Source organism: Rhineura floridana, chromosome 1 (genome assembly GCF_030035675.1).
Source record: "Rhineura floridana isolate rRhiFlo1 chromosome 1, rRhiFlo1.hap2, whole genome shotgun sequence".
NCBI classification, from domain to species: Eukaryota; Metazoa; Chordata; class Lepidosauria; order Squamata; family Rhineuridae; genus Rhineura; species Rhineura floridana.
The window spans coordinates 285712597-285733479 of NC_084480.1; the positions used below are offsets into that span (position 1 = coordinate 285712597).

Consider the following 20883-nt stretch of genomic DNA (forward strand, 5'->3'; position numbering starts at 1 on the left):
GTTCACACTGAAATTTGCAGAAATCAACCAGACAGATTATTAGGGAACAAATACCATGCAGAAGGAGACTGCAAGTGGAAGGCAAAACTAGATGTGACAAGTGACCCTGAGCTGCCACTTCTCTGACTTTTCTCCCACTCTTTATCATAATGTCTAATGCAGAACAACATGTGATGTCAGATTATTGTGCTGTACTTTTTCTCTCCCCCTCCTCTGGTCTTTGGATGGTGGGGATAGGTTAGTACACAGTGCAATGATAGTGCATGTTGTATTAAGACAGATGGGATAAGGAAGGGGGGAAAGGATTGAGACACAGAACACCAGCAGCCACATGTCTCTTAAAATACCTAGTTTTGCTGTGATCCTTACCTATCAGCCTGGTTACCATATGTACATTTGTTTGAGTAAAAACCACAAGAATGCTGAATTATCTCTTAGTGGTCCAGAAAACAATGAAACAGGACAAAGATCTTTCCACAATCAGTGCTGAATTCCTGTTTCTGTCCCCTATAGAGTACGTCTTTTTGCATAACCCACTCCCACATTTAAGGCCCACTATTTTTCCGTTGGAGATATGTGCTAAATTATTATTTTATATGTATTCCCATAAAATATCTTGGAAGATATTTCACAGTAAAAACATTAACAATAAAAACAATTAAAAACCAATTCCAAATGTCAAAACAATTTAAAAAATGCATGCTTCTGAAAACCAGTTGCCGGAAGCCTCAGGAGGGGAGAGTGTTCTTGCACTCGGGTCCTGCTTGCGGGCTTCCCCCAGGCACCTGGTTGGCCACTGTGAGAACAGGATGCTGGACTAGATGGGCCACTGGCCTGATCCAGCAGGCTCTTCTTATGTTCTTATGTTCTTATGTGATATGTAAAAACAACTTCAAATTCAATACAGATTTAGACTGGGATAAAGTGTTAAATTTGAAACCCAGAGGTCTTGAAAACAGGATCTGTTGAAATTTATCACATTAAGCATCCTATTCACAGTGGTGATGAATTTAATAACTGTGATACTGGAATGTAAGCCTTTTTCAAAACGCTTTGCTCAATATTTTCTTTGCTCAAGATTTCCTGTGGCAAGCATTTTTCAAAAGGGGAAATGGCTCTGACTCCCTTGAGGGATGGAAGAGTTTAAGGTTTTGCTGAGCTTCAGTTCTGGTCATTCTTTTCTTTTGTTTATAGTGAATACATCAGCAGCATTATTTCAAAGAGAACCTTTACTAATGGTAGAGTGACAAGTCACAAGTCATGCATGTGTCATTTTTTTTCTTTTTTTACAATACTTGTGTTCAAACATGAGTTTTACTTAATTAACTTTTGGGTCCCGGGTGTTCAAGCCATTTTAAACCAAAGCTATCTGTGCAATTCTACTTTTTGCAAGGGTGGTTGTAACAGTGGTACAAGCACAAATTAAGAGGCAAGTCTCCATAGATAACAACTTTTTTTAAAAAAGTGATAATAGCAAATACTCCTAAATGACACTGAATTTGGCTATTCAATCTGTAAAATATCCAAGAGCAGACCTTTAGGGCCTTCTTCTGACTCCTGTGCCCTTCTTCCCTACCAGAATAACACCCATAGTGGTGAACATATGAAACTACCTTATATTAGTTCCACCTAACCCAGTATTGTCTGCTCTGACCTGCAGCTCCGAGGCAGAGGTCTGTCCCATCATCTGGTTCCTGGTCACTTTAGGTGGAGTAGCCAGGGATTGAACCTTGGTCCAACTGCAGGCGAAGCATGTTTTCTGCCACTTTGCTATGGCTTCCTCTGTTGCTTTCTTGTAGAGCTACATTTCCCATGCCTCCTTGATGAAAATCCATTCCAGTTCAGCCACACTAATTTTAATAGTGTAAACAAAATTCAGCTTGTATTCCAGCTTAGTTTTGTTTATTCCCAACTTTAAATCGAGCTGGTGCTTTTATGTAACCTAGCTTAAGATATTCCACAATTAGATACACAAGACTGCCAGTAATGGTTGCATTAATAAATGTTTCTTCATGCATTTAACATGTGGACCTGCTCTACATTTGGACTGTCCAAATATTCAGCTCCAAACAGTTCATCAGTTCATCTGTAGTATAGATTAAGGACATGCTCATTTTTGTCCCAGCCATACATTTTAGCACAATCTTGATGTGAGATTTGGCAATTGCTTCATCCTGTTGAATTCTTATCTTGGGGCAAGTGCTGCTTTGTATTTGGACAACATAAATACACACACACCTACCTACTTAGATAAAAATTGTGGAATCTCGGCAGTAGCTTCTTATTACACTACATGAATGGTGAAAGCCCTGCTGATCTACTAGGGATACACAAAGTGTGTTTTACCATTGACCCAGCTATATTTTATATGCTTCATCCTGTGATCTCACTATGCAGTCAAAGGTTAATCCACTTCTTATCAGTATTTCTCTTCATATGTTTCATTCTTCAGGGGGAAGGGCTGTAGCTCAGTGGTAGAGCAGAAGGCCCATGTTCAATCCCTGGAATCTCCAGGTAGGGCTTGGAGAGACCCTTGTCTTGAATCTCTGGAGAACTGCTGCCAGTCAGTGCAGGCAATACTGAGCTAGATGGAGCAATGGTTTGAGTCAGTCAGTACTAAGACAGCCTATGTTCCATATGTTTTTCCTAGCGATTAAATTAACACCCTTCAGCGTGTGTGCGAAATGTAGGACCTGCTTCTGAACCAGCAAAGTGACTGGTCCCAGCTAAACAGGAGCCTTGTTAGCTGTTTTTCTGTCCCCGCTGACCTTAAGCTATAAATCAAACATAGCTACCCCGGCTGCCACCAATGACTTTTTCTTACACAGTAGCAATCCCCTCCTCCTCAAGCAGAAATCTGAAGAACAGGATTTGACAGGTGCTGGAAAGTCACCTGCTGCCAAGGTTAGCAGTTTCTGCACGTACCCACATCTCTTTATTCTCCTCAGGCAAGCAACAGGCATTATCACAGTTCAGGGATGTGCTCCAGGCAAGCCAAAACACTCGAGGAGGGTGCAGAGCAGGGCTGGTGGAAGGTGTGGTCTGGGGAAAGAGGGTGTGGCCTAGGGAGTGTCATGGCTTGGAGAGAGTCACAGTGCTCCCCATCCCTGCAATCATCTTATCTGGGGAAATATGCTAAGCTTTGCACCGGAAAGTTCTTGGGAAACATCTGAGAGGAAACTATTCCAAGGGCTGCTGCTTGCTTCACTTCTTAAAGAAATGGAAGTGCTTTGGTGAATCAAACTCATGCGTAAAGATCCTTGGGCACTTTTCCCTCCTAGGGCAGACCTTTCTAAGGCACGGGTTCTTATGCTGTATTGCAGTATGACAGTGGAGATCTTCATCTGCAGTTAAGTAACAGGGCTAGCCCAAGACCTTTTGTTGCCTGAGGTGAAGGACAAGATGGCTTTCCCTCATTCTGTATTGCACATCTCTGTTTTATACAAAGAAAAAGATGCCAGGAGATCCATCATCACATCTCATTTGGTCCTTGAAATGGAAATGGACTGCGTTTGAGTCGATCCTGACTTATGGCGACCCTATGAATAGGGTTTTCATGGGCTCCCTTTGGGAGGAAGGGCAGGATATAAATGTAATAAATAAATGTGCAGAAGCTGACCAGACTGGCAGTTGAATCTTGCCTGAGCACTGGTACTTTCCACCACCACAATGGAGGGCAGCAGGCTCATTTAGAAGGTGCAGGGCAGGTTGCATGGCACACAGTGCTATCCTCCAGCATCTTACCGTCAGCAACGCCCCCCACTATCCTCTGCCAGTTGAGATGACCACCTCAGTTTGCCTAACGGTATTTAGCCCTGCTAAATAATGATTCTCGTGATCCCTCAAAGCACACTCCAAAAAAGTTTCCTTCTTGCAGTGCTTCCACTAGCTCAGGTGTGGGGAACCTTTGGTCCTCCAGATATTGATGAACTATATTTCTGTGTGGTATTTTAAAAATATAAATGAAATAGGAACTAAGTTTGGTGGTCCTATTTCTTAGCAAAGATATAAAATTGCAAGCAGCAGAGTGAGAATGTAAAGCAGCCCACCTTTCCTAGGCACAAATAACAACAGACACAACCTTCTTAGGTAAAATATAACGAATATTTACTCACGACCTTTCATATGTTCAGAAACATAGGCTCTAGCTTAGTAGATGAGAGATAAAATAGAAGTCTCAGTCCATCTTAGTCGTTAGTAGTGATGCTCTCAGAAGAGAGCATCTGCCATGCTGCCTCTCCCAGAGGTAAAAAGATCAGCAATGGAGATTATTCAGAAAACTCCAGGAAGCCAGGTAACTAATCCTACCCATTAGGAAGTTACATCATGGTAAACAGATACAAGGGATATTTCCCCAAATATCCCTTAAAGTGAACATGCAAGTTTGTTTACTCTAACAATTTCCTATCAACCCTAGTAAGCATGGCCCAGGGTTTGGAAATAAAAACAAAAGACTGCAAATCCAGTGAATGGGTGTTAAAAAAAAATCTTAAAATGGCGCCAGTCATGAAGAGTGTGACTAAAATGTTTGACAAATGGCCTGTAGAGTACATTTTATTCTGCTTTTTCAGGTAAGTGGAGGAGAAAGAGATTAACAGATATTTTGGGCTCTCCTGGCAGGAGCCTTAGGCCATTGAAACTATTTAGTTAGTAATTGTGGGGGAGGGGTGAACGGAAGGAGTGACACGTGGGTGATCATAGTTTGGTTAAACACTTCCAGGAGGAGTCTGATTTTGTTGTTGTTGTTGTTTGCTTTACATTTACAAATAAGGAACACTAGGAAAGATTTACGCTAATGGAGATGATGACTGGATTTACCAGGAGGTACCTGCAACTTAGCTTGCTTGGATGTGGTCTGCCCAATTTGGTGTAACGAAGACTGTCTTTGCTTCTCCAAGCCAAACAAGAGCTTTCTTGTCAAGTTCTGACTACTGTAGCAAAAGCTGACTTTTAGGGGTGCTTTGGAGCAATGGAGTCTTGTAAATGTCACTTGTGCTATCCAAAAGTAGGGAAGTGAAATTAACGAACTGCTCTTTTCTTCCTGTAGTCACTTTCTCCAGTTGTTGCCTTTCTACAGCAGGAAAAATAGTCCACCTTCTTGTCTGATAACGAAGAGTTTGTGCTAGAGAGGAATGTTTCAGAAAATATGAGAACTGGGAAGGGGATGTCATTTTTCATGTTGCTTTCTAAAAAGATAAGGCTGCATTCTCATGAGGCCTGTGCATATGTGAAAAGTGAGAGAATGTAACAAACAGTGTTGTGTCCTGGAAAAAAAAATATTCTGAGAATCCAGAAACAATGCTGCCTTGGTAAAAGATTGCATTTTGAAAGGTGGCTAATAAACATAAAATAAAAATAGGACTTCCAACCTAGGGAAAAGAACTCCTAGGAACTCCTTTACAGAACCAATTCAATTCTAAATCCAGCTAGTAGGTGTTAGAGGTTGTATCTCGGAATCCTTCTTTGAAATTACTGAAGAACCAGAATGCACCCATTCCATAATGTTTTCCTCAAATACTACATCCCTTCTAAAAATGTCTCTTATGCGTTTAATCACCTAGACATGAGACAGATATATGTTCAGCTTTTCTTCCATGGAACTCAAGATGGCATGCTTGGAGTTCCCAGGCATCTGGCCCTCCAGATGTTACTGAACTACAACTCTCAGCAGCCCCAGCAAACATGGCCCAATAGCGAGGGATGATGGGAATTGTATTTCAGCAACATCTAGAGGGCTAGAGGTTCCCCACAGCTGTGCTAGTCCAACCTTCTTGAGCCTGGTGCCCTCTGTATGTTTTGAACTGCAGTTCACATCAACCCACTGATGGGAATTGTAGTCCAGAACATATGTCAGGCACCAGGTTCAGAAAGGCTGGACTAAATGTATAGTTTCAGCAAGATGGCTGCGTCATGTGCCTTCAGAACATGTGCTTGGGACTAAGTTTACCAAATTCTGAAATTGCACTTTTGTGTTGCCACACTTAACTTGTGGAGCTTAGATTTCAGATTCACACATCTTTAATCTGTCCCAGTATAGTCACACAGATGAAAAAAATGCTTGGAGTGTGAGAGGGGAGTGGCATTAAGCTTCTGTGTGTAAAACTTTGAGATAATTGCCTTTCTGCAGAGGCAGATACATATTCATGACAAAAAGTGATCAAAACACAAGATCAGCACAGGAACAAGATTTTTTTTAAGAAAGAAAGAAAGAGCGAAAAGTTTAAGGCATAGTTGCATAACATTGATCTCCAATCTGTTATACACCAGATGGGTGAGATTAAACCATTGGAACATGCTCCAATCACAATGGTTGGAAGGGATGAAGTCTTAAAATGCAGAAATTTAAGTTCTGTCTCTTAGAAATATTTGGTGGGGTTGGGTGGCATTTGTTCAGCTTCTGTGTTTTCTGTCATTTCCCAGTCAATTCCAGTCCCATCCTTATTTATGTTTGATGTTTGTGTTTTATTTTATCCTGTTCTCATTGCTAAGAATTATTATTAAACCTCATTGGCATATTGAGCCACAGCTTTCTGAATTCAGTATTATTATTATTATTATTATTATTATTATTATTATTATTATTATTATTATTATTCAGTTACTACTCACGAGCAATAAGAAGCAGCCAGATTGTGGGGTTACACTATTATTATTAGCCAGCAAGCCAAACCTTGTTGACAATCTGCCCCCCTATATGACAGGGTCTTGTCTAAAAAAACAATTTCTTCGAAAAAGTAAATTTTAAAGGTGGCTATCATGAAAACCCCTGGAGCTGCCCACCTGAAATCTGGCAAGGTTAATCCCCTCTATGGGAGCTACTATGTCCCCAGATTTCATGTCCCTCTGTGAATATTACCTCAGTGATGCTGCCAGCCCATGCCTGCCTGACGCTACTTACTCGTGTCTAGTGTCACAAATCTATTTTTAAAAAACCTTATTTTTTTTTCAGAATCTTGAAGGTGATATACAGGAGCATGAGAATAGGCATGATTGAGCATTCACAGTGTTTTTTTAAAAAAATAGAAAAAGCAAACTTTAATAACAGTGGCTAGCACGAAAACCCCTGGAGCTACCCACCTGAAATTTGGCAGGGTTACCACATTGCCAAATTTAATATCCCTGTGTGAAAAAACAAAACTCTTATGTCTGTTTTAATTTGAAAACATTTTAAACTTTAAAGGTGGCTAGCATCCACCTGCAGCTAGGCAGGTTTAATCCCCTGTATAGAAACTACCATATCGCCAAATTTCATGTCCCTAGGTCGAAAAACAAGAAAGTTATGGCTGTTTTAGTTTTGTAATGTAAGTCAATGGGATTTCCCGAGATTTGTAATATTGAGATTCGGGTTGGATCGTGTCCAAATCTGTCCAGACTGGATTGTGCCTGATCTGTATTTGCAAATCTCTCTGCTTTGTGGAAATTTGGTTTAGGGTAAAGTTGAGTTTATACTGGAGGAAAGGGCAGGGGGAGGGAAGGAATCCATTTCAAATCCCTATTAAGCTATTAAAGCCATGGGTGGCATTTAACGATCTACACAGAAACTGATCTGTCTTGCAGGATTGCTGTGAGGTTTAAAATACTTCTTTGAGCCTGATGCAAATGTCACAAATCGGGGCTGCCTCCAGGTTTTAGGAGGCCCTGAGCAAAGTGTCCCATTTCACATAGCAGCAGCAGACATCCCCAGTCTGGGGCCCACGATTTAAGTTTCCCACAATGCCTGTGACGTAGCATCACTCTGGAGCATTGTGTAAAATTTTAAATGGCTACTCTTGGGCCTAGATAGTTTCAAGGCAAAGGGTAAACATCAGTCATGGGCCCCATTGGGTTGCGGGTGCCCTGGCTGGTGCCCGTGGAGGCCGTGTGCTGACACAAGGCCTCCAGTAAATAAATTACTTCTCTTCAGGGGAGGGGCATGAGCATGCTTACTAATTTCCCTTTTTGTTTTTTCCCCTCCAGCCTCCTAATTTTCCCTACAAGGAAGAGATTATGTCTGTCAATCCCACATGCCTAATTGTGATTATTCTACTTTTTATAAGTATCACCTTGGCTTTTAAGGTAAGCATGCACTTGTAGAAACAAAGTAGAGAAATTTGTTGGGATGTATTTTCATTACCTGTGCAGCAGTGTTTGTGAACTGGAGAAGACTGAAAAAGGCAGGAGTCACAATGAATGTTACTTAGACGAGGAAACAGCATGGCCAACAGTGGAGCTGGCTCCAGAGGGAGGGGAGGTCGCATGTCCTGAGGTTTGAAGGTGGCAGTGAGTCTACTACCTAAACAGCACCCTCATTCACTCTTTGCACAGAGCACCCAAGAAGGTCAGATGCAGTGTGAGAGAGTTATAAATTAATACACTTCAGTCCTTCCAAATGAGAAAAACCCTCAGACACTGCTTTACCTTGGATCCCAATATCCTGGGACTAACTTGAACAAGAATGTTCTATAAAGAAATGGATGGGTTTTATGAAGCGTGAAAGTGAAATCTTTCCAAGTTAAAGAAATTTAGTTAAAATTATGTTTTAAATTGTTTTTAAAAGATGTGTTTTTAAATTTGTGTGTTTGTTTTAATGTTTTTAGTTATTGTAAACCGCCCAGAGAGCTTCGGCTATGGGGCAGTATATATATAGCCGAATAAAAGATCCATCTGTAGGTCTCGCCTACTAGCCTAAGTAAGAAATGTGGACACTATCTGTAAGTCCCATTATTCAGACATAATGGGATAACATGGTTTCCTCTTATGTGAACTATGCTACATGATCCTTCAGTTCATATGCTTCCCTTTTTGTCTTGCAACAGATCAGGCACTTTTGTTTCTGCTGTGTAAGGGAACTGAGATTTGTTTTACCGTAGTTTGTTAGAACCAGCCAGGACCAAACTGTAGTTTCAGATCATGGCTATAGGTTAACCAAAGTATAGCTCTCTGAGTTTGGATAATGGAGAACCATAGTTTGTTTTAAAAGCAGAAACAAAAGCTTCAGATTTCCTCATGGTTGTGCAAGAGGATAAGAACAAAGGTGGTGGTGAACCTGAGGGTTGTGCAAGCTCTCAGTCATGTCTGAACTGGTCTATTTCTGTTTCTGTCAAATGCACACCTTTTGGCTTATGTAGTATCCATGCTTTTGGTTGCACATGGGCAATATGGTAGAAGTCATAGTTGCCTGTGATGTGAAAGTTCATTTCTTTTGTCCTTTCGTTATCTCTAATCAAACAGGTTTTGCAGACTTTTTGAGCACCATAAAAATGTGCAAATCTTACTTCCTGGAAATGATAGTGGGATGAATATACACACTGTGGGTCTTTATCATATCCTATTGGCTTCAGTTTCAAACTATTGTCACTCTTGACTCTGAATTATTTACTTAAACTGAATGTAGACAGAAGACAAGCCGCAAACGAAAGAGCTTGTTTAGGTTCATGCAAGAGGAGTTAAACTGGCTTAAATAAAAGTTTTCTGTCTTAACTGGTTTTATTATTCAGGCTGAAAGTAGGTCAAGATTATCTCATTTATTGGACTAACTTTTTGTTTTTTTGGAAACAGAAACCCCTTCAACAGGCAAAAGTGGAAAAAGCAAACCCAAGGCTGTTTTTTATATTGGGAAGATGGACATTAGCTTATATGTCCATTAGAATAGCTGGATCATTATTGGGCCTCTGACTTGCTAAGTGAGAAATACAAACTTAATACGCAAGTCCAGTCAGCTTCTGGTATTCTCATTGGATTCCTTGTGTTTTGCATAAAGCATAAATGCTTTATTTATGCAGATCTATATAATGAAATGAAAGCCATAATCAAGCATACTGTCTCATTCGCCCTTGATAGACATATAACACCAGTTCTAGGAATTGAAATGAAAAGGTATTACATTTTAATATTTCTGAGTTTATTCCCCATTCCTAATAAAAGCACCTGAAGTAGTAGAGGCAGCCTGACATAATTGCTGAGGACAGAAGCAAAGGATAGGTATCTGGCAGAATGACAAACTATTGTGTGCCCCTTTAGTTCTTCTGGCAAGTTCTTCAGCTTTCATTTTGAAGGTGATTTGGAAACAGCTTCACTTCCCACTGTGAAAACACCCTTTTGTCCTAGGTTTTGTAGGGTTGGATGTTTTTAAAAGGCAAAAGTGGTGTGAATATTTACAAATAGTGAGCCTCTCCTTCAAATCACCCACAGCTCTGAAAAATATTATCTGTATCTGGACATAATTTGGGCAGCTAAAATATGCCTGCAGTTCTTCTGTACTTTGCAAACACATCCTTTATCCCAAGCAAAAAAAATTCCCCTTCCCCTCCAAGAAGAAGCATTTTAGTTTCTTTTCTAGAAAACATTTTCTAAATTTGTACTGTCACACTGGAATGGAACCTCTGGAGTCCGAACACTTGTATTTACAAGTGGTGTAAAATATAATTTTACTTCTGTCCTGAAACTGCAAGGACAATGCAGAATAAAGTGTTATGTCATGGCCTTGGCCAAATGGGCACAGACATGATAGCAGCCTCATTCTAATTTGCATCTAGAGCATTCTCTCACCTTCCATTTTGCTTGCACTTTTGATGGTTATCTCCTATTGCTCATGATAACTTTACATACCGTGCATATCTGTATTATCATTGATCCTGCCTGTAGCTTAAGTTAGGAGTCACCAATCGTTATAGCCCTTTAGGCAGATTTGGCTTTTTGAGCGGCATGCATGGTTGCCTCCCCCTCTGATCATTTGTTTTCCATCCAGAAGATCAGCCCACCTCCCTGAGAGACAGAAAGAGAGAACAAAACAAAACTCTTAAGTGGTTTACAGTGTAAGTTAAAACATCTTAAATAAACAGCAAATACAAAAAAAGAAATTTTCTACTTTATAAAACACAATTAAATAGAACATCCAATTTAGTATCAAAATAAATATGAAAGTCAGCTACCAGGAAAATCCATAATAAACATAGTAAGCAACTAAATAAAATATCTTCTAGACATCTTATGGCCAAGGCAAATGCAGCCTACCAGCTGATCACTAGACATGCTGATTTTGCTGCCTGCCATATCCATGTGCTGCAACAGCAAAGGAATTGAGTGAACCATATTTGCAACAGATAGCTAGAAGACAGCTCAGTGAGTAAAAAATTAAGCAAGCTTTAAAAGCCCAGAACTCTAAGATGATGTGGCCTGGCTAGTCTCTGCCAATAAATATTTCCAACTTCACTAGACCAATAAGCTCTATCACTGAAATTTTGTTTGTAGGAAGTTCTTACTATTATTCAGTTTTTAAAAAGTTTATTTAGCCTCATTGCCTTTCATCCTTTTCTTTTAAGGTAGAAAACAATTGTTCTCCTTTCAAACATCATTCTTTGTTTTCCTCTGCCCTGCTACTGCTGTTCTCTCCAAGATAAATGCTGTGATTGCTCTTCTTGTACAATATACTTTTGGACCCCCCCAAATTTGACATGCTGGAGGAAAGTAATAAAATGTCTGGTTATCTTTTTGCTAATGCACTCTAAAATAGGAGTATGTTTCTTTGCAACCATATTGCATTACTGACTCAATACCATTTGTGGGGAAAGTATAATCTCCAGTTCATTTTCTCAGCAGTGCTATTTTTAAGCCATTTACCCCTACTTTATACTTGCTTCTTTGGATTTTCTTTTCTTCCAATCCCACCCAACTTTTCTTTGCAATCAGCAAATTTCACATGGCCTGCATATTGAAAGTTTATCTTGAATTAGTAAATGTTCTTCTTGATCTGTTTGGGATTGGGGAAAAGATTCATATGTATGCTTCAGAAAAAAAGGCAAGGAACTGTTATGCTGGCTGAAGTGTGCTTGGCTTACTTTTATTAAAGATTCATTTTAATTGTGTCATTGTTTGAACCAACAAATGAAGCCCAGTCTGTGTTAGTAGCCCTTTAAAGCCTTGAAAAACCAAAGCACTGGATCCTATTAGTCTTTGGCAAGCAGCACAGCAGTGCTTTGTGGTTTCTTGTACATGGAGAGCTTTTTATGTTTGGCCAACTTTACTTTTTTCTGCTATATTTTTTTTACTACATTCACCAGACTGCATTTGCTTAAACCAAGATGAAATGACCTCTTTCTTTGCATTTATTCTCAAGATACAGAAGCAATTGAAGCAAAGTATGACAGATTATTATTTTTATACTCATCATTATACAGCCACGAGAGTGGTTGTACACTATAGCCAGCAAAGATTTTTCACATTCCGCAATGTTAAATTGAAAATACCCCCATGCCATTCTGATGCATCCCATAAGCTCATTTCAAAACAAAACTTTACAAAACTTATATCCTGAACTCAGAAACACTTGCTTAACAACCCTCTAAGTTTCCATGGTGATACACAAAACAGTCAAAGCGAATTGAGAATTTAAAGTGTAAAAAGAGAGAGAGAAATCAGACCCCTATTGGACTTTTTTCTGTCAGTGTTCCACATAATTTGTTGAAATTAATTGAGAATCAGCAATGTCCACAGAGTACCTGTAATCCTGTTACTGAGCTTGTCCCATACTCTGACCTTCATCTTCTGCAGTTTAAAAGTTTTTAAAAATGCCTGGCAGATTTTTAATTAAGAATTTTAGCACTTGAGTCAATGATAAGCCCAGGCATGCTCAGTAAGAACCAACTGTCAGTGTTCTAAATGCAAGACTCACAGCTGCTTCGCTTGGCTAATCAGGGAGTCACACCCACACCACACCTTTATTTCACTTGAAACAGTCGTGGCTTCCCCCAGAGAATCCTGGGAAGTGTAGTTTGTGAAGGGTGCTGAGAGGAGACTCCTATTCCCCTGACAGAGCTCCAGTGGCCAGAGTGGTTTAACAGTTAGCCGCTCTGATTGAAGCTCTGTGAGACAAACAGGGCATCTCTCCTAGCAACTCTCAACACCTTTCATGAGCTACACTTCCCAGGATTCTTTGGGAGAAGCCATAACTGTCTAAAGTGAAATAAAGGTCTGATGTGGATGTGGCCAGTGACAGCTTTGGTTTCAATTTGGGTGGCAGACTACATGTGCCTGCTGTAGAACAAAAAGGTGGGGGAAACGCTGAAAAGCAATGATACTGTTCACAATGTTTTCCTTTTGGAAAGGAACGGGACTTTCCCTCTGCCCAGTGCCCATCCACCCAATCTCTTCCCCTCCTTCCGCTCCCCTCCCTGCCCCTCCCCCAGGTCAGTTTCACCTATCCTAAGCATGATTGCAGGGGAGTAAATCCCACTGAACTCAATAAGCATGCAAATGATCAATCCATTCTTGGCAAACTTGCACAGCATCCAATTTCTTACCTCCCAGATTAAAAAGCGGAGAAATTCACTAACAAGCAAAAAAAAAAGCCTTGTAGTTTAAGAACGTACCTATAGCCACAAGATATTTCTATTGAACTTTAAAAAGTAGGGAAATTGGGCAGTTTGCATTTTGACAAATTTGTAGGGCAGTACAATATCTCAAGAGAGGAGGTCAGGTCTACTCCTCTCGTGCATTCACTAAAGCTGTCCAATTTCCCTGCTTTTTAAAGTTCGATAGAAATATCTGTTGGTTATAGGTACGTTCTTAAACCACAAGGTGTTGGTTTTTTTTGGTTGTTAGTGAATTTCTCTGCTTTTTATGATCATTTTACAACTGGGAAAATGAGGATGCTACTGAACTAGAAAAAAAAGTGAGTTAAATTCTGTAGCCTTTTAACTGTTAAGGGAGTGAGAGAGTATATGAGTTTGAGAATGGAATGTACATTTTATTTTATTTATTTAAAATAATATTTAAAGGGCTAAAGGATTTGATCATGTTGAAGTTTCATGTTCTTGCTTTAAATAGCAAGAATAGGGTAATTTTACACATATGGAGGGATGGTTCAAAAGAGCACAGAATGGTATCTTAGTGTTACACAAACATACTGCAGCAAGCCTCAGGCTTTCCACTCCTTTTCAACTGCACGCCAGAGGAAGAAATCAAACACTTTTGCTTTCAATTTTAAACTAACCAGAGTTCATCATTACATCTGTGGAGAACTCCTGCCACCCTGGACTCCTGCTGGGAGGAAGGGAGGAATATAAATCAAATAATAAATAAATAAACTCTGGTTAATTTAAACTGTGGTTATTTCACACAAGCCAGAATCAAGCCATAGTTTATGATCCTGGTTTGATCATAGAATCATAGAATAGGAGGGTTGGAAGGGGCCTATTAGGCCATAGAGTACAAACCACTGCTGAATGCAGGAATCCAAGTTAAAGCATACCCAACAGGTGGCTGTCCAGCTGCCCTTTGAATGCCTCCAGCTTTGGAGAGCCCACCACCTCCCTAGGTAATTGGTTTCATTGTCAAACCGCTCTAACAGGAAGTTTTTCCTGATGTTCAGTTGAAATCTGGCTTCCTGTAACCTGAGCCCATTATTCCATGTTGTGCACTCTAGGATGATTGAGAAGAGATCCTGGCCATTTTAAAATGTGATTATTGCATGTATCTGTACTTTGCTGCTAGTGCAATAGGCATACACAACAAATTATTGCATTTGGGTTCTTTTTAGTCTTCCTTCCTTTAAGCAATATCTGTCATTCTAAGCATGAAGGGTAATCATTTGGCATCAGCCTCTGTGGTTTTTATCCCTTCTCAGCCATGAATGATCTCACTTTGTTACTCTCAGGCAAGCTGCTGACTCTCAGCTTTAATTTGTGGCATGTAAAAATAATTGATTTATTTCTCACATTGTTCTAGTGAGGCTGAACGATCTTCTCTACAAAGTGCTCTACAGTCTCAAAAGATTGAGCTGTGACATTAGGGATGGAATCCATGAATTCATTTCTACCCCCTACCAACATGGAGGAGAAGGCAGAAGAAGAACCCCATCCCCAGGCCAAACGATATAGCAGAGGCCTTGGCAACAGCCTCCTCAGAAGGGTCAGACCACAGAGGAAGAAGAGGAACAGAAAGATGAAGCACCACGCCACGGGAAAAGTGGTAGGCTGCAATGGACAAATGTCCACTTAATTCTGACACCACCATGTGGTTGGAATTAAGTGGACATTTGCCCATTGCAGCCTGTTGCTTACTCTGTAATATGGCACCTCTTCTTCCTATTCCTTCTCTGTGGCCTGACCCTGCTCAGAAAGGCTGTTGCCTCTGCTGTATCATTTGCCCTGGGGGCCCCATCTCTCCTGCCTTTTCCATTCGTGGTGGGTGGATCCCATCCCTATGTGACATTAAGTCTTTAATAATGTTTTTCTTAAAGTACTTTCATAAGAACATAGCCCCATGGATCACTCCAAAGGCCCACCCTGTCCTGCAGCCTGTTCTCACAGCGGCCAGCCAATTGCCTGTGCAAAGCCCACAAGTAGGACCAGAGTGCAACAGCTTTTTTCCCCCTTGTGATTCCCAGCAACTGATATACAGAGCCGTGCTGCCTCCTACAATGGGGGTTGAATACAGCCATTGTGGCTAGCAGCAATTGATAGTCTAATCCTCCACGAATTTGTGTGATTCCCACATCATTACATCTTATGGAAGTGAACAAAATATGCACTATGTGAAGAAGTACTTTCTCTTGTCAGTCCTTTATCTTCCAACAACAGATGTCCTCGAGTTCTAGTGTTATGAGAGAGGGAGAAAAACTTTTCTCTCTCCACACCATACATAGTTTTAATACACCTCTACCATCCCCCCCTTACCTTTTTTGCAAACTGAAAAGCTCTAAATGCTGTAACCTTTCCTCAGGGTAGGGTGTGTGTTTCAGCTCCTAGACCAGCCTTTCCCAACCAGCATGCCTCCAGATGTTGTTGGACCACAACTCCCATCTTTCCTGACCATTGGCAATGCTGGCTGAGGCTGATGGGATGGAGGGGCTGAAGATGAGAATGGCTTGCCTCAGGCTTCCTCCTAGGGGGTTCCTGGCGGTGGCGACATTTGAACAAGCATCTTCCTGATTTATAGCTCCATTAAAGGAACTCAAGGAATTAACTTTCTGTTCTGTCCAGACAACTAAGTGAAGTGTGTTAGCGATGTTTTGAAAATTCACTCATGTATTTTTGAGAAGAAAGGTATGCACTGTAAAATAGGTCAGTGACTCAGTCTGATGGTGTTTCAGTAGAATAAAAGGCTTTTAAGGACAAATCTGCAGAAAATTGGCTGGGCAAAATGAGTTTCCAGTGTAAAGGTTCAGCATATGTCTGTGTGGGTCCAAGGCATTTGGCTAGCATGTTGATTTTTGCTGCTCAAATTCTCAAGTATGTGGGTAATCACTCTTGCTTCCATTTGCCTGGTGTGGGCGAGGTGGTGACCTCTTCCATTAGGAAGACCTTGTGAACCTGCTTTGCAGGGAAAGTACTCCCACTTGAACTAACTACACACTTTTGGAGATTCACTGCAATCATTGGTAGGTGGAACAAAAGTGATTCCAGTAGTGAAGGATTTAAAATGTTTGCAGAACAGTGACAAACCTTGGTTGCTGTAATTTTAAAATGACAGTTGCAATTTTTTTTTGATATTTTTTTCTCAGATCAGGAACAGTTCAGGCTTAATGTAGGCTTTGATTATAGCCTACAGCTGTGTTTCCTTCGGGGGGGGGAGGGATTAAAATGAATATGAACTTTAATTCCCTTAACTGTATTTTGTGGTTTCTTATCCAAGTATGCATAAGATCCATCTATTCCTAATTTCGCCTTTGAGAGTTTGTAACAAACAATCCAATCCTATACATGATTGTTCTGAGTTCATTGGGACTTACTCTCATGTAAGTGTATGTGGGATTAGAGCCAAAATCTAGGGCCACTAACTACAAGATTTGATTTGGACCCTGTTTGGTGCTTCAGAAAACAGCCCACCTCAGTCTGAGTCTATCCAAGTCTGCTGCAGATTATCCCCACCAACCCATTCACTGGAGGGAAATTTAAGGAAAAACAGTTCTACATTTTTTTTTATTTCACAGCAGTGGATAAAATTTTCAGGCATGCATTCTGCCTCCAGAGCAGACAGAGCCTGCCAAATGATAGGCAAATAGGTCCAGAAGCTTTTGTGCTGGGCACCTTTTAAAATAACTGTGAAATTGCTCTGGGTGAGAGAGAATGTGGGCTTGTAACTGCCAGAGCACCAGTTAATCAGTGCTGGGCAGAATTGGAAATGAGCAGAATCCCTGAGTTTGATTCAAGACAGTGAATTTTCTGTATGCATGCAACATATGCGTGTGAGTGTAACATAAATCTGTGTGCACTTTTGAAAAAAAGAAAACCAGGCCTCTTCCACCTGACCAAATCTTCTCTGCCTGGTTGCTTGCAAGCGATTCATATTTTCCAAAAGTTGCTAAGCTTTAAGCTGCCACAGTGCTTTTTTGTTTTGTTACAACCAGCTAACACTATTATTTTGATGTGCAGACTACAAAAATAGAAATAAATTTCTTAATAATCTTAACATGTTGCAGTAAAGAATGTGTAATAAAGAAAACAGATTATAAATTCAACACATCTTCCTTTCCCTCTTCTCCTCCCCACCCCCATCCAGGCTTACCTAATCAGCTGTGTATGGAACTGTTATCGATACATTAATAACAGAAACAACTCTGATGTCCTGGTCTACATTACTACTAATGACACAGCGGTAAGGATGTTAAAATTGAATGGGCCTCTGATGGCCTTTTAGTCTGGATGGTTGGCAAGAAAGAAGTTTATTGATCCAAATACATTGGATCAATGCACCTCTCTTGTCTACCCCAATTGTGTTTTGTTTTGGCTTCAAGTTCCTTTTTTGGAGTTCCCATTTTTGTTGCACTCTGAACGATAGGGCCGAGTTCAAATGCTGTGAAGTTGTTCAGACCAAATGTCCCCATCAATGCATTGGTGTGGAGGAAGCGACTTCTGGCATAGCCATATTTGCAAATGGCTGTTTCCCAACAATGATTTACATGAGCTGGGCAGGCAAACGTGATACCCTCTCATGCAGATTGCTGCTGAGAAATAAGGCCTGTCAGCCAGATCAGTCTTTTTTTAAAAAAAAGAGAGAGAGATTATAGAGAAATTCATCAAGAAAAAGTATATGGCTATTAGCTGTTTAGCCTCCAAGTTTAGAGGCATTATGCTCACTTATGAATACCTTTTGCTTGGGGGGCAACAGCAGGTTCAGACAAAATGGGAAACTATGACTAAAAATTAACTCTGGAAGTATTGAATTGTAGCATGCAGAGAAGGGATGGAGCACAAAGGCACAAAGTCTGCACAACGGTGCTTAATAAAGCATGATATATGTATGCCATAGCACATCCAAGGGATGTTCAGTTTGGGTCCTGGCTGTTGCAGAAAACAGAATATTCAAACAATTCTTGACTCTGTTTCTCCTGCCAAACATTAAAATATTCTAGAATATGATGCAGCAATGGCATTGAAGCAACAGTGCTTTGTAATTCCCAGAACCTATGGCAATCCACACCAATGCACTGGAAGAATCCAGGATTGTGGACTTCCCTCCTATCCCCATCCTGTGTTCTGAATGAGGCCCTAATGACTCCCAAATGATCTTGCTGCAGCACAATATATATTTTGTGTTAATGCATTTGCTAAATGTATGCTATTTGCCTAAAGAGGGAGCCCTTTTGTTTTCCTAAAAATAATGGATAGCTTCTATAATTGAGCAGCCATATACACGCGCACACAGCAAATGTACAAATGTGTGCTTAAGAACATTTTGGCAGCACAGAATGTGAAGTTATTAATTATCTCAGGGCGGTCCAGCTTCCATCTGTAATCACTCGAGGGTGGTTTCTAATAGATTTGCTCATAGATAAATATTTAGGTTGCTTCCTGCTCAGGCAAAGAGGGAGGCACTCTGGAGTCTACTTCTTGATAGATAATAAGACATTAAGCGAAGCTTAAACAAATCGCATGTAGCTTGTTTGTTTCAGACAGAATCTCCAAAGTATGTTCTGGTTTGTGTGAAGCACACAGCAGTGGGATTGTACAAAGATTTTAATGTAGGACAGCCTTTCCCAACCTTTGGGTCTCCAGATGTTACTGGACTACAGTTCCCATAATTCCTGACCATGTGCCTTCCCATATGTAGGCCCCATCTGCACTATACGTATCAAGCAACATTATACTACTTTAAACAGTCATGGCTTCCCCCAAAGAATTCTGGGAACTGTAGTTTAGTAAGGGTGCTGAGAGTTGTTAGGAAACCCCCTATTCCCCTCACAGAGCTCCAATCCCAGAATACCCTGGGAATAAGGATCGATTGTTAAACCACTCTGGGAACTGGACCTCTGTGAGGGTAATTTAATTCTGAAATTCTTTGTTGTTGTGTGGTATATCAAGGGTGAGTGGAATGGGGAATGAAAGGGAATGCAGAAAAAAGTCAACATGTACCTTCCATTTGTCTATTCAGAACTCCATTTATAACAGCCTTTTTAGTGTAAATGTAGTTCTAAATACATTCCTAAATGTGTTCTCTAAATATTGAGGCTTAATCTAAACAAGATTGAGATACGGTTGGTAGATGGTTCTTCTGACCAGATGAGTAGTGTGCAGCCTGCTCTAGATGGAAGTTACACTCCCTCTGAAAGAGCAGGTCCTAAAGCCTAGGGATCCATTGCTGTCACTTGAGGTACAAGTAGGCTTTAGTGGTGTGGAGTGCTTTCTACCAGCTTCAGCTGGTGGCCCAGGTATGACTCTGTCTAGACAGGGATAGCCTGGCTGAACTAACCTGTACTTTGGTAACCTCAAGATTAGGTCACTGTAGTGCACTGTATATGGGGCTGCCATTGAAAATAGTTTGGAAACTGCAGCTAGTGCAGAATGCTGCTGTCCATTTGTTGGCTTGAGGTGAGCTGATCATATAACACTAATCTTGGCAGTGCTGCGCTGGCTGCCTGTACATTTCCAGGTCCAATTCAAAGTGCTGGCTTTAATTTATAAAGCCTTTATCTCTTCTCCCAGATTTTTGATGGATTGCAACAAACTGGTCCATAGTTTATTTGATGAAATATTATTGCTTCTGAAGTTTGGGTTTTTTTTCTGCTGGGTTTGTTGGTGGATTATTGGAATGGTTTTCTTGAAATGTCTTGTTTTATGTTTGGGGTTTTTAATCTTTTTGTAAGCTGTTTAGAGGCTCTTTGTAGTAAGCCACTAATAAGTCAAATTGATAATAATTAATAGAACTGACAAATGAAAAGAGCATGCTTACCTTCTTCTGCATTCATTTTCATTTCCCATTCCACTCCACTCAGTTGGCTTGGACAGTCTGTGTCTCATAGCTCCCTATGCATGACGTAGCAGTCCCATCACTGTGTGCTAATCTGTTGATGCCCTTGGATGGTCTTTAACATGTTTGTGTAGTCACAAATAACAACAACGTGATACAGCTTTGAGGAGAAACCTTAAGGCAAGCAGGTGGTCAGTTTAATGACCTGGCCTCTCCTGTTTCTCCCAAACTCTGGCTGTTTGCTTCATTACAATGCTTGGCTGAAGAAAGCCAAGCTTTGCTGCTGCTCCTACTAACTCTTCACAGCTGTGCTGGTGGGAAAGGAATGTCTCCTGAGAAAAAACAAGAGGACTGAGAAGCAAACTTCTGACCATTATATATATATATATGAATATATATAAGTTCAGTTTTCTTAAAACAAGTTTGTTGGCAACTGTGTGTGTAGGTAGAGGGGGTGCTTCTTCTTGTTCAACTCAAGATTTGAAGTTGCTGATCCTTAAAGTTGTGGAGTAGAAGTGCATTCTTAGCTTTCGTTCTGGGACTGCTGCACAAGCCACCTTCAGCTAAAGTGTGGCAGGGGGAAAACAGTTACCTTTAGGGATCTTCAGAGTAATAGCCTGGTGCCATAGATCAGCTTTCGCTTCCTCATTAGAAGCATTTACAATGCAGCAATTAAATCCAGCTCTGTACTTGGCCTTCTAACCCTCTTCGTTCAAA

The 20883-nt window shown here is 40.6% G+C and overlaps 1 protein-coding gene and 1 long non-coding RNA gene across 3 annotated transcripts in view; one reads left to right on the top strand and one right to left on the bottom strand.

Annotated features, from left to right (window-relative positions):
• Positions 1 to 20883, top strand: part of LAPTM4B (lysosomal protein transmembrane 4 beta) — an 82021-nt gene that overhangs the window by 56269 nt on the left and 4869 nt on the right. For both annotated transcript variants that reach the window (XM_061603621.1, XM_061603632.1), the window contains exons 5-6: positions 7957 to 8055; positions 17479 to 17574. In XM_061603621.1, the coding sequence (XP_061459605.1) occupies positions 7957 to 8055; positions 17479 to 17574 (195 nt within the window). The remainder of the gene's footprint in view (positions 1 to 7956; positions 8056 to 17478; positions 17575 to 20883) is intronic.
• On the bottom strand, positions 4544 to 20410 carry LOC133373667 (uncharacterized). Its single transcript, XR_009759734.1, has 3 exons — positions 20149 to 20410; positions 10588 to 10743; positions 4544 to 5122 (listed from the first exon to the last, which is right to left on the bottom strand). It is a non-coding gene; the product is annotated as an uncharacterized LOC133373667 (long non-coding RNA).